Source organism: Melospiza melodia, chromosome 25, assembly GCF_035770615.1.
Source record: "Melospiza melodia melodia isolate bMelMel2 chromosome 25, bMelMel2.pri, whole genome shotgun sequence".
Classification (NCBI taxonomy): Eukaryota; Metazoa; Chordata; class Aves; order Passeriformes; family Passerellidae; genus Melospiza; species Melospiza melodia.
Genome location: NC_086218.1, coordinates 9,470,058 through 9,483,379, shown reverse-complemented (window position 1 = coordinate 9,483,379; position 13,322 = coordinate 9,470,058). Strand labels below are relative to the sequence as shown.

The 13,322-nt window shown below is 64.5% G+C and overlaps 2 protein-coding genes across 3 annotated transcripts; both read left to right on the top strand.

Annotated features, from left to right (window-relative positions):
- The first annotated feature begins 763 nt into the window (after nt 1–763).
- LOC134429250 (lysosomal acid glucosylceramidase-like) lies at nt 764–4,168 on the top strand. The gene is made up of 9 exons (XM_063176372.1): nt 764–988; nt 1,063–1,209; nt 1,290–1,423; nt 1,504–1,676; nt 1,761–1,998; nt 2,103–2,327; nt 2,400–2,563; nt 2,672–2,797; nt 3,846–4,168. Exons 1-9 carry the CDS (start codon nt 838–840, stop codon nt 3,946–3,948), a joined length of 1,461 nt encoding a protein of 486 aa, XP_063032442.1. The 5' UTR covers nt 764–837; the 3' UTR covers nt 3,949–4,168.
- A 3,882-nt stretch (nt 4,169–8,050) lies between these two features.
- On the top strand, nt 8,051–12,856 carry LOC134429134 (lysosomal acid glucosylceramidase-like). 2 transcript variants are annotated; one of them, XM_063176237.1, is made up of 11 exons: nt 8,051–8,067; nt 8,241–8,351; nt 8,528–8,719; nt 8,794–8,940; nt 9,065–9,198; nt 9,535–9,707; nt 9,922–10,156; nt 10,789–11,013; nt 12,040–12,203; nt 12,281–12,406; nt 12,479–12,856. In XM_063176237.1, the coding sequence occupies exons 2-11, from the start codon at nt 8,288–8,290 to the stop codon at nt 12,582–12,584; spliced, it is 1,566 nt and encodes a 521-aa protein (XP_063032307.1). In that variant the 5' UTR covers nt 8,051–8,067; nt 8,241–8,287; the 3' UTR covers nt 12,585–12,856. The 2 variants fall into 2 exon arrangements, with proteins under 2 accessions (XP_063032307.1, XP_063032308.1); XM_063176238.1 differs by lacking the exon at nt 12,281–12,406.
- Nucleotides 12,857–13,322: the final 466 nt, after the last annotated feature.

The window sequence follows — 13,322 nt, the reverse complement described above, 5'->3', positions numbered from 1 at the left end:
GCCCCTCGCTAGAGACCGAATAAAGGTGGTCGCCGCCGCCCACGGCGCCGGTGTCACGGGGCGGGCGGGGCCCAACGGGGCGGGGCGGGCGGTCAGCTGACCGGTCACGGGGTGCCGGCTCCCGGTTTCCCGGTAGCGGCTCCGCGGGACGGAGCGACCGGTGCCGTCGGGGCCTGGGGAGGCAGCGGGGACTGAAACCGGGACCGCAACCGGCACCTGGACCGGGACCGCAACCGGCACCAGGACCGGGACTGGCTGCTCTTCTCGGGGAGGGACCGGGGGGAAGCGACCCCGTTCCCACGCGGTTCTCCCGGTTGGCGGGGGAAGGGCCGGGGCCAGGCCCGCCCAGAGTCGGTGCCGCTCCTGCACCGGGTGTGGGCGGGACGAGCTGCCCGGGCGCCCTTAAAGGCAAGGCCGGCGGCGGAGCCGGTGCAGCCGGGCCGGCTCCGAGCGCGCCGGGAGCGGCGGGGCCATGGGGGCGGTCGGTGCCCTGTGCTGGCGGCTGCTGCCGGTGCTGCTGGCCGTGCACCGGGCCGCAGGTGAGCGAGGGGAACCCGCGGGTACGCGGTGGGTCCGGAGATGGGGGTGCCGCGGCGGCCCGGAATGGGACGGGAGGAGCTGGGAATACCTTTGGAGTCCGTGGCCGGGGATGCCCGGGAGGTGTCCGGGGATCCGTGGGCAGTGCGGTGCTCGGTGCTCGGGAGGTGCCGGGATGTGGAGCACGGGGGCAGCGGTGTCACCCCCGGGGCAGGGACACGTCCCTGAGGCTGCCCCCACCACCCTCCGTGCCCCCCAGGCGCCCGGCCCTGCAGCCCCAAGTACTTCGGCCGTGATGCCATGGTCTGCGTCTGCAATGCCACCTACTGCGACACGCTGGACCCCCTGGTCCTGCCAGCCCACGGCTACTATGTCAAATACGAGAGCAGCAAGGCTGGCAAGCGGCTGGAGCGGAGCGAGGGGAAGTTCCTGCACAAACTCTGCGCCCCAGGTACTGCCGCGGACGGCAGGGATGGGATGGACCCTGCAGCAACCCGCCGTCATGCTGGGCTCCCCTCCCTGCAGATGTCCTCCTCAGGCTGGACACGACGCAGCGCTTCCAGAGGGTGAAGGGTTTTGGTGGCTCCATCACCGACGCGGCCGCCATCAACATCTTATCCCTGCCGGAGAGAGCCCAGGATCACCTGCTGCGCTCCTACTTCTCCGAGGAGGGTAGGACGTGGGGGACACAGGTGGGATGGTGGCAGGGAGCGTGGGCATCACAGACACCTCGTGTCCCGCTGTGCTGGCAGGGCTGGAGTACAACCTCATCCGGCTCCCCATGGCCAGCTGTGACTTCTCCCTCCATGCCTACACCTACGACGACGTCCCCTACGACTACGAGCTCACCCATTTTGCCCTGCGGGACGAGGACACCAAGCTGAAGGCGAGCGGTGGGAGGGAGCAGGGAGGGGATGGAGGGTCACAGGGGCCGAGCTGAGCTGGCCCCTCCACCTCCTCCTGCAGATCCCCCTCCTTCACCGAGCCTCGGCCATGAGCAAGCGGCCGCTGTCGCTGTACGCCAGCCCCTGGACCTCCCCCACATGGCTGAAGACCAGCGAGTCCTACGTGGGGAAGGGGACACTGAAGGGGCAGGCAGGGGACAAGTACCACAAGACCTGGGCCAACTACTTTGTACGGTGAGGAGCTGCTGGGAGATACCTGGGGGTCTCTCCGTGGTGGCGCTGAGCACTCCTCATGGCTCACCCCTTCCTCCATGCCAGGTTCCTGGATGAATACGCCAAGCACAATGTGACATTCTGGGCAGTGACAGCAGAGAACGAGCCCACGGCCGGGCTGATCAACAACTACCCCTTCCAGTGCCTGGGTTTCACAGCTGAGCAGCAGAGGGACTTCATTGCTCGGGACCTGGGCCCAGCACTGGCCAACAGCTCCCACCGCCACGTCCAGCTCATCATCCTGGACGACAACCGGCTCCACCTCCCGCACTGGGCCAGAGTGGTGAGTGTGGTGACCCTGGGAAGAGCCCCTGTCCTTGTGGGGGACTTGAGTGCTCTGTCTGTGGAGCCTCTGTGCACCACGGGATTGACTCTTCTCCCTGCCAGGTCCTGGAGGATGAGCAGGCAGCTCGCTATGTCCATGGCATCGGCATCCACTGGTACCTGGACTTCATTGGCCCCATACAGGACACAGTGCTGCCCACTCATGAGCTCTTCCCTGACTACTTTATCCTGGCCACGGAGGCGTGCATCGGGGCCCATTTCTGGGAGAGGGATGTGATTCTGGGCTGTTGGGAGCGGGGGAACCAGTACAGCCACAGCATCCTGACGGTGAGGCCCCTGCGTGCTGGGCCCTGGGAGGGTTGTTGATGCTGGGCAGGTATCTGAGCTGTGCTGTTGCAGAATCTGAACCACTTTGTGGCCGGCTGGACTGACTGGAACCTGGCCCTGGATCTGGAGGGGGGCCCTAACTGGGTCAAGAACTATGTGGACAGCCCCGTCATCGTGGACAGCAGTGAAGGCATCTTCTACAAACAGCCCATGTTCTACCACATGGGGCACTTCAGGTGGGTTGGAGCCCACAACATGTGCTAAGCTGCCTTGTCCTGGGAGAAGCAAGGCGAATTTGGCTCTCCTGGGGTCTCCCTGAGGTTGTTCCTCGTTTGTCTGTTCAGTAAATTCATCCCTGAGGGCTCCCAGCGCGTGGGGCTCGTCGCCTCCAGAGAGTCCAAGAAGACAGCGCTGGAGTACACGGCTTTCCTGCGCCCCGACGGGGCTGTGGTCGTGGTGGTTCTGAACCGGTGGGTGATGCAGCCTGGCCCCCCTGTGTGGGACCCTTGTCCTGCCAGCCCCGTGTGGGACTCCTGTCTTGCTACCCCTGTGTGTGACTCCTGTCCCGTCAGCCCTGTGGGGGGGACCCCAGTCCTGCCAGCCCCTGTCCTGTTAGCTGGATGTGGGACCCCTGTCCTGCCAGCCCTGTGTGGGACCCCCATTCTGCCTGCTTTATGTGGGACCCCCATCCTGCCACCCCTATGTGAGACCCCCATCCTGGAACCCCCGTGTGGGAGCCCTGTCCTGCCAGCCCTGTGTGTGTGACCTCCATTCTGCCTGCTTTATGTGAGACCCCCATCCTGCCAGCCCCGTGTGTGACCCCCATCCTGCCACCCTTGTGTGAGACCCCTGTCCCATCAGCCTTGTCTGGGACAGGGGTCCTCCTTCCCCTGTGTGTGACCTCTGTCCTGCCACCCCTGTATGGGACCCCTGTCCTGCCAGCCCCATGTGGGACCCCCGTCCCATCAGCCCTGTGTGGGACCCCCATCTTGCCACCCCTGTATGGGACCCCAGTCCTCCCACCCCTGTGTGTGACCCCCATCCTGCCACCCCTGTGTGTGACCCCCATTCTACCTGCTTTATGTGAGACCCCCATCCTGCCAGCCCTGTGTGTGACCCCCATCCTGCCAGCCCTGTGTGACCCCCATCCTGCCACCACTGTGTGTGACCCCCATCCTGCCACGCCTGTGTGAGACCCCCATCCTGCCAGCCCTGTGTGTGACCCCCATTCTATCTGCTTTATGTGAGACCTCCGTCCTGCCAGCCCCGTGTGAGACCCCCATCCTGCCAGCCCCGTATGTGACCCCCATCCTGCCAGCCCTGTGTGAGACCCCCATCCTGCAACCCCTGTGTGAGACCCCCATCCTGCAACCCCTGTGTGTGACCCCCATCCTGCCAGCCCCGTATGTGACCCCTGTCGTGCAACCCCTGTGTGTGACCCCCATCCTGCCAGCCCTGTATGGGACCCCAGCCCTCTGGGCCCTGTGCAGGTGTGACCGCCCTGCTGTCACCCCGCAGGTCCCCGCAGGACATCACCTTTGGGCTGGCAGACACCGTGGGCCTCCTGGCGGCCGTGGCTCCGGCCAACTCCATCCAGACCTACGTGTGGCAGCGGCAGTGACGGGGCCGAGGCGCCGGGGGCCGGACGTGCAGCCCCAGCTGCCCGCGGGCTCGGGCCGGGGCAGCGTCCCCAGGGCTGTGACAGAGCCAGGATGGGCCAGGCCGGCGACGCTGAGCGTGTGCAGGAGGGCCGGGGGCACGGTGCCCCTCAGGGTGGAGACCCCACAGGCCGTGAGCGCTGTGTTCTGCTGTTCCGACATTAAACACGGATGCTGCCTTGATGTATGCGGCTGGAAGGGAAAGCTCCGGGTCCCTCCCCCGCTCCTGGGCACTGTGGCTGGGTGCCGCCCCGGCGTGGAGCCTGCTGGAGCCTGGCGAGCAGCACAGAGCAGCTGGAGCGTCGTGGGCACCCCCTATCCCTGCCCAGCCCCTCTCCCTGCCCTTCTGCCCACCTCAAACCCTGCTGAGATGCTCCAGGCATGCCTCTGTCCCAGCTCTGAGCATGCACTGCCTGGCTGGGGCTGAGCAAAGCCCAGCTGTGCTCCTGCTGCTGTTGGGGACAGGTTTGAGGAGCTAGCAGGTGGCTCGGGAGTCACCCTGAATGCTCTGGGTGCTGCATCAGGAGCAGGCACAAAGCACTTGGACACCCACCCTCCATGGAAGGGCTGAGCAGGGATTGCAGGCAAGCCTCAGCTTTCTGTGCTTTCCCTGCCACTCTGGAGCCACCTGCAGCCTGAGGTCAGGCCAGGGGCTCTGTGGGTCACATCTCCCCCACAGCAAGGTCCTGAGGCCGGGGCTGGAGGCAGGGCCAGCTCCAGGAGCACGGCAGCATGGGGGGCTCAGGGTCCCAGGCACCTCTGGCTGAGCCCCAGCTGCTCCTGGGGCTTTTCTGGCATAGAGAGGCTGCCCAGGCTGCAGCAGCCCTGCCTGGAGCCTGCTGTTCCCCATGGGGACTGATCCGAGGGGTCCCCACCGTGGTGAGGAAATTGGGGGTGTGCCCAGGGTCTCAGGGTCCCAGGCAGCTCTGGCTGAGGTCAGGGCAGTGCCAGCTGTTCCTGGGGCTTTTTCGAGACAGGGAGACCGAGCCCCAGCTGCTCCTGGTGATTTTCTGGGACAGGGAGGCTGCCCAGGCTGCAGCAGCCCTGCCTGGAGCCTGCTGTTCCCCATGGGGACTGATCCGAGGGGTCCCCACCATGGTGAGGAAACTGGGGGTGCACCCAGGCCTCAGGGTCCCAGCCAGCTCTGGCTGAGCTCAGGGCAGTGCCAGCTGCTCCTTGGGCTTTTCTGGGACAGGGAGGCTGTCCAGCCCTGCCTGGAGCCTGCTGTTCCCTATAGGGACTGATCCGAGGGGTCCCCACCATGGTGAGGAAACTGGGGGTGCACCCGATGCTCAGCACCCACCACAGATCTGGGGTGCCTGGAGCAAGCGGGGGCAGGAGCGGGAGTGGGTGCAGAGTGTGGGCGCACCCAGGAAGGAGGGAGGGAGCTGGCAGGGTGTGAGAGCAGGAGATTAGGGCAGGGAGGTCATAATTTCAGGGCGGCGGGGTTCCGTGCGGGTGGGATGTGCCCAGGGGTGCTGTCAGGACTGACAGCCGCGATACTGCGTGGGCTGAGCGCGGCCCAGGCGTGGCCGCTGAGTGACAGTGTCACCCTGGGACACTGGCACGCCACGGAGCCACAGCCATGCTGCTCGTGGGACCTCCGGGAGCTGTCGCCAGAGTCCTGTGTGAGAGCAGCGTGCTCCTGCCCCGAGGCTGTTGGTGTTTGTCCACAAGAGGGAAATGTTTCTCCAGGATCACGCAGCGAGCCCCATCCCCATGGCCCCGCTGCCAGCATCCCTCTCCCAGGGGTGCAGGGCCGCTCCCCCACCTGTTCCTCGCTTACCTGCCCCGCTGCTCACGGCTGTGGCCGGATGCTGAATCACCCCGGTGCACGTGTCCCGGTCCCTGCGCTCGGCTCGGTGCTCAAGGACCGACTGGCTCCGGGATAAACGCAGCGGGGGCGAATCCTCCGACGTCGCTGGGCTTGGCTCTGCTCATTAATTCTTGTGCAAAGCCTTGCCTCGTGTGGGGTTCGCGGTGGTTGGGGGATGCTGGGGTCCCACAGACCAGTGGTTACCCTGGGGATTGTCCCCACGTGCTCTGGGCTGGGGTCTCGCTGTTGGGAAGGACTTGCTGTGATGCCACGCTGAGGCTCTTTGGCATAAATATCAACCAAGTCGTGATCCCCTGAAAGGTGACTCAGCCCAGCTCCGTGTCCCTGTGTCCCCATCCACACTGGCCTGGCTTAGGGACAAAATTCACCCTCTGACTCTTCTGAGGACAAAATTCACCCTCTGGCTCCTCTGGTGGCTCCTTTGGTCCCACCTCCTTGAACAAGCCCATCTGAGCACTGCAAAGGGTGCTCACACCATGTCACAAGGCCCCTGCGACCCCCAGGAGCTCCCCCTATTTGGAGATGGGCCACAAGAAGCAGCTTTGGGGGCTTGGTGGGGCTGCCTGGCATCTGCTGTGCCAGCAGCTCCATGCGAGGCGTTGCCCGGCCCCTGGGTCTCACTTTTCCTGCTCAGCAGGGCGCTCTTATCAGCTGCTGTCGATAAGGATGAGCCTCAGCAGCCTCCGCAGTGTTTTGCTTCCAGGAGCTGTGGGACCTGAGCCAGCTGGGGGGCTGTGGGTGATGGGGGGCAGGAAGAACTGGAGCTTGGAATGGGAAGGGGTGAGCAGGGGCACCCTGGATGGCTGGAAGTGAGCTCCAAGGTGGCTGATTGCCTCAGGAGCTATTAATCCCTCCCCAAAATTGGGGCTCATTAGCCTGGGTGTAGCAGTCTGGTCACACCTTAATCACACTTGGGAGGTGGGAGAGCCACAGTGCAGCGGGACAGGGACGGGAGCTCCCTCCTGGGGCACCTGCTTGCCCCGTGAGATGTCACCAGGGGCTGCCTGGCCCCATCTGCCCCTGCCCCAGAGCCTCCAGGTGTCTCATGGCTCAGCTCCCAGCAGAGGGGTGGAACTGTGGCAGGGCCCATGGCAGGGCAATGCTGGTGCTAGGAGGAAATTTGATGAATTGATTTGCCCCAGAGCTGTATCTGATATGCCAGAAATGGAGAAAATTACTCACAAAGTGCTGCTCCACCCATGGAGGGGAAGCTAACGGAGCAGTTTAACCCTGTGCAGGGCAGCCCTGAGCTGATTGATGCTCCAGGCTGGGAGCTGTGCCTGGGAGCTGTGGCCACTCTCCATTCCCACACCAAGCCTGTGTGGGGATGCTGAGGATGTCCCCACAGTGAGGGGGAACATTCTGGGTGGTGGCACCAGGCAGGATCTGTGTGCCCAGGTGAGCTGGCCCAGTTCAGCCTTGGCATGCTGGGCTGGAGGGTGACTCCTGGAGGAGCAGGGAGTGCTACAGGAGCACCAGAGCTGGGCTCTGCTCCTGGTGTTGGGACAGCAGGGTCCCCTTTGAGGGTCTAACTGCTGTTGACAGTTAGATAAACCCCAACCCAGGGGCTGCTTGCTGTCACTGTGCCACTGCTGTCACTGCTTTCATCTTCCCCAGCACATGCTGAGTTGGGGAGAGTGATGCCAAGGGCTTGGGCAGGCAATGACAACAGCCCCAGCTCCCATGTGGCCACCCCTGCTGTGCCCCTGTGCTGCCCTGAGCTGTGCAGCCACCTTCACTGACCTTACCTGGGTGTCCTGGACGCTCCTGCACGGCCCTGTGGCTCCTGGGGGACAGTGGGGACAGCAGGGTGGCAGGCAGGGATACGTGGATGTCCTGTTGGAGGTGCCCAGCAGGACAGACAGCCATGTCATCAACCTGCCCTTGGCTCTGCTGGGCTCTCAGGGTGATGATCCAGACCTGCCTGACAAAATAATCAATTCTTCCTTCAGTGGGGTCTCTGTGACCCTTCCCTGTGCTGGCTGGACCTTTCCCTGAGGCCCAGCTGCCAGCACCATGTCCCTGTCCCTCCTCGCCGTGGCGGCGGAGGGCGAAGGGGACCCGGCGAGCCGGTGATCGGCGGTCCTCGCCCGAGGGCAGGTACGGGCCGGGAGCGGAGCAAGGAGGAGCTGTGGGGGTGGGAGAGGGTGTGCTGCGGAGGGAGGTCTCCGAGCAGCTCCCTGTAAAGGCCAGGTGGGGAGGCTGCAGCTGCTGAGGAGGAGGAGGAGGGCTGGCGGCAGCGCAGGTCGGGAGCAGCCGGGGTGAAGGCGGGCGGGCTCCGGGCAGGGATGGACGCTCCCCGAGCCACATCAGGGGGTTTGGGGGGGAATGCAGGGTGTGACAGGAGCTCCGTGGGGTTGGGGAGATGGGGCTGATCCCTCCATCCCCCTGCCGTGCCTGAGGGTGTCCCCGCCGCAGGTGCTGCTCCCCGGGACCTTCCAGAGCTCGGGGAACGCGGAGGGGCCATGCGGGCTCTCGGCATCCTGGGCTGGCTGTTCCTGCTGCTGCTGCCGGTGTCTCAGGTGGCAGGTGAGCGCGGGGACATGGCGGGGGTGGCAGCGGGGCTTGGGCACCCTGGGGCAGCGCGGGGCTGGGTGCCCAGGAGGTGCCCGGGATGCCAAGCGCGGGGACAGTGACATCTCCCCGGAGCAGACGGGGACACGTCCCTGAGCTGGCAGCCACCCGCACCCTCCCGTGCCTCGCAGGTGCCCGGCCCTGCATGCCCAAGGATTTTGGGCACGGCTCGCCGGTCTGTGTCTGCGATGCCACCTACTGCGACACGCTGGACCCCCTGGTCGTGCCAGCCCCCGGCTCCTACGTCAAATACGAGAGCAGCAAGGCCGGGAAGCGGCTGGAGCGGAGCGAGGGGAAATTCCAGAGCAGAATGAGCACCCGAGGTAGGGCCGCTGGTGGGTGCTGGTGCCACCGCGGGTCCCCGGGCAGCAGGGACCGAGCCGGGCTCTCCCCGCAGGGCTGCTGCTGACGCTCAACATCTCCACGCTGTACCAGCACGTGAAGGGCTTCGGAGGGTCCCTCTCGGATGCTGCTGCCATGAACATCCTGAAGCTGTCCCAGCCGGCCCAGGACAACCTGCTGCGCTCCTACTTCTCCGAGAGCGGTGAGCAGTGAGGGCACGGCGGTGGGAGCAGATCCTGGGGTCACCAGAGGTGGCTGTGCCTGTCCCCGCTGCAGGGACATCGTCACCCGCTCCGGTGCCTCTTGACGCTTTTCCTGCTCCTCAGGGATCGAGTACAACCTCATCCGGGTGCCCATGGCGTGCAGCGACTTCTCCGTGCGCCCCTACAGCTACGATGATGTCCCCAAGGACTACGAGCTGAAGCACTTCAGGCTGGCGGACGAGGACGTGGAGATGAAGGTGGGAGGCTGAAGCCGCTGCCATCAGCGCCTTGTCCCCTCTCGCGCCGGAGCTCCTGCGTGTGCTGGGACCCCCAGGACCAGGTGCTGCTGTCCCTGCACACCGTGGCAGGGTGCATGGGGACAGCCTGTGGGAGCTGGCACCTCCTCCGGGGCACGTCCTGGCTCATCCCACCTGGCACTGGCAGGGTGAGGAGCCAGGGCGCTGTGCCGGGGGGGTGGTGCTTGCCAGCTGCGAGTCCCTGCTGAGGTCCCTTGAGTTCTCCCATGCTTTGGGCTCTGTGGTTTTGGGGAGCTGCAGCTGGAGCTGACCCTGTCCCTCTGCCCCATCCCACAGATTCCCCTCCTGCGCCGAGCTTTGGCCATGAGCAAGCGGCCGCTGCTGCTGTTTGCCAGCCCCTGGACCGCCCCAGCCTGGATGAAGAGCAACGGGGACGTCCGTGGGAAGGGGACTCTGAAGGGGAAGGCCGGGGACAAGTACCACAAGACCTGGGCCAACTACTTCATCAAGTACCGTCTGTGGAACCAGGCTGGGACGGACAGCGGGAGGATCGGGGAGTGGGGTGGGGTCGGTGGGACAACACATCTGATTCTGCCCCCGCTTCTCCACACCAGCTTCATCAAGTACCATCTGTGGAACCAGGCTGGGATGGAGAGCGGGAGGACCGGGGAGTGGGGTGCGGTGAGGGGGCAGCACACCTCATTCTGCCCCTTCCTTCTCCAGGTTCCTGGATGAATATGCAAAACGCAACGTGACTTTCTGGGCGGTGACGGCCCAGAACGAGCCGCTGGCGGGGCTCTTCACGCCCCCCCAGGCCCCCACCATCGCCTTCACGGCCGCTCAGCAGCGGGATTTCATCGCGCAGGACCTGGGCCCCGCGCTGGCCCGCAGTTCCCATCACACACGCCTCCTGATGCTCGACGACCAGCGCATCCACCTGCCGCACTGGGCCAAAGTGGTGAAGAGCAGCTCCCCTTCCTTCCCCTCCGCCTCGCTGCCCAGCCCCAGGCTCTTCGGGAGATGGAGCCGTGGCCTCTCCCAGCCCTAGAGAGAGTGGGAGCAAACCGGGTCTGCCGGAGCGGCCGCCTCCGCCTGTGCCCGGCGGGAGTGAGGACAGGAGGTGGCACCCACACCCTGGATCCCCGGATCCTGCCGGTGCTGCTGGGCACCAGCACCTTTTCTGGGCAGAGTTTTGGCTGGTTTGGTTTCCACCCATGATGCTGTTTGGGGATATTGCTTTAAACAAGGAGGAAAGAAAGTAAAATGTGCTCCTGTCCCAGCCTCAAGCCAGGCAGTGTGTTCCTCCTTTCCCTCCATGGCTGCAGGGCTGGACCACCCCAGGGGCGTGTGGAGGGAGCACAAGGCAGACGTGGGGGCAAGGGGCCCACTGAGGGGCAAACCTGTGCCCACCCCCTTAGCACTGCACCCAGCAAGGTGCCAAAGCCATGCTAGGGTGCAGTGCTGCAGGGTGTGGCACCCTCGGGAGGGGACAAGAGGTGGCCCTGAGAGACCACATGGAGTCCATGAGTCCATCCCTGTAGGCTTCAGGCATGGGTAGCCTGGGTGTGAGGCATCTCCTTTGCTCCCCAGGTGCTGGGAAATGCCACAGCTGCCCGTTACGTGGCTGGCCTGGCCGTCCACTGGTACCTGGATGCCATCGTCCCACCTGCCTGGAGCCTGGAGGCCACCCACAAGCTCTTCCCTGACCATTTCCTCCTCTACACTGAGGCCTGCACTGGCTTCTTCATGTTCCGCTTCGCCGTGTCCCTGGGCTGCTGGGAGAGAGGAGACCACTACAGCTACAGCATCCTGACGGTACTGCCCTCACAGAGCCCTCACACAGGCCTCACATGGCCCTCACTCTGCCCTCACAGTGCCCTCACTCTGCTCTCACACGGCCCTCACTCTGCTCTCACATGGCCCTCACTCTGCTCTTACACAGCCCTCACACGGCCCTCACACAGCCCTTACAGAGCCCTCACACAGCCCTCACACAGGCCTCACTCGGCCCTCACATGGCCCTCACACAGGCCTCACACGGCCCTCACTCTGCCCTCAAAGTACCCTCACTATGCTCTCACACGGCCCTCACACAGCCCTCACAATGCCCTCACTCTGCTCTTACACAGCCCTCACAGTGCCCTCACACAGCCCTTACAGAGCCCTCACACAGGCCTCACTCAGCCCTCACACTGCCCTCACACAGCACTCACACGGCCCTCACTCTGCCCTCACACGGCCCTCACAGTGCCCTCACACCACTCTCACAGTGCCCTCACTCTGCCTTCACACAGCCCTCACACAGCCCTTACAGTGCCCTCACCCTGCCCTTACAGTGCCCTCACAGTGCCCTCACACAGCCCTTACAGTGCCCTCACACCACTCTCACAGTGCCCTCACTCTGCCCTTACAGTGCCCTCACAGTGCCCTCACACAGCCCTTACAGTGCCCTCACTCTGCTCTCACACAGCCCTTACAGGGCCCTCACAGTGCCCTCACACAGGCCCTTACAGTGCCCTCACAGTGCCCTCACTCTGCTCTTACACAGCCCTCACAGGGCCCTCACAGTGCCCTCACACCACTCTCACAGTGCCCTCACTCTGCCCTCACAGTGCCCTCACTCTGCTCTCACAGTGCCCTCACAGTGCCCTCACACCACTCTCTCAGTGCCCTCACTCTGCTCTCACACAGGCCTCACACTGCCCTTTAAGTGCCCTCACCCTGCCCTTACAGTGCCCTCACACTGCCTTCACACCGCCCTCTCACAGCCCTCACTCTGCCCTCACACCCCCAACCCAGGTCTGGGGGGACCCCCACTCAGCCCCTTCCCTGCCCCCCCAGGTCATGAACCACTTTGTGTCCGGTTGGACCGACTGGAACCTGGCCCTGGACCTGGACGGAGGCCCCAACTGGGTCAAGAACTTTGTGGACAGCCCCGTCATCGTGGATGGCAGCAAGGATGTTTTCTACAAGCAGCCTATGTTCTACCACATGGGGCACTTCAGGTGGGTCAGGGGGGCTCAGGTGCGGCCACCAGCCCCAGAGCAGGGGCAGAACCCCTCTGCTGGTCCTCTCCCCACAGCAAGTTCATCCCCGAGGGCTCCCGGCGCGTGGGGCTGCACAGCAGCCGCCGCTGCCTCCTGTGCCAGCTGGAGCACGTGGCCGTCCTGCGCCCTGATGGTGTCCTAGTCCTGGTGGTCCTCAACAGGTCAGCCCAGGCAGGGATGAGGGTGGTGCTCAGCCCCAGCCGTGCCTGCTCAGCCTTTCTCTTTCTCCTCAGGTTTGGCCGGGATGTGCCCTTTGGAATCCGGGATCCTGCCATGGGCTTCATTGAGACTGTGGCTCCAGCTCACTCCATCCAGACCTACCTGTGGCGCCAGCAGTGACAGCCAGAGGACTGCTGGGGGACTCTGGGGGTCAACTCTTCATCCACCCTTTCCAGCATCCCTCAAGGGTGGAAGAAGAAGATGGGAGTGCACGAGGGGTTCTGTGTGCTCCTGGCACCGGGACCTGCTGCTCCCCATCCTCCCGGCACTTCCCATCCCCCTGGAAGTTCCCTCAGCGCCGTCTCCTGGAGCACACTTCCACACGTGGCCCCCTTGAAACCTTCGCGTGTGCGGCGGGCGCCAAGTAAAGCCATGACGCGCTCCCTCCGGAATGCGCCGTTGTTCCCGTCAGTGTTTCCTCTGCGCGCTCGGAAATCGCTCGGTTTTCCTCGCCGGGGCCAGGGCTGCCCCGGGGGCTCCTGCCCCCGTGGCCTGCGGGTGGCTCCTTGTTTATCCCTGCAGCTGGAGCCTCTGCTGCTGCCAGCCCTTGATTCGTTCCATATGTGCTGTTGGTTTTCCCCAGCCTACTTTTATTTGGGGGGGGGGGGGGGAATTAAAAAAAAAAAAAAAAATCCAAATGTCAGACGCTGTCGGAAAGGCAGAGTAAATGATATCAGTGTGCCCATCCACCAAACCTTATGGACAAATTAGGCTGGTGCCACCTCTCCAGGGTGGCCTGTGGACAGAGTCCCCTCTATTCTGGCTGTGGCCAACCCAGGCCGCAGCCCGCAGTGACCTCCCCGTCCTGTTTGCTTTCCCTAAATACCAGTTACAGTATTCCCTGTGCCTTTGGCAACG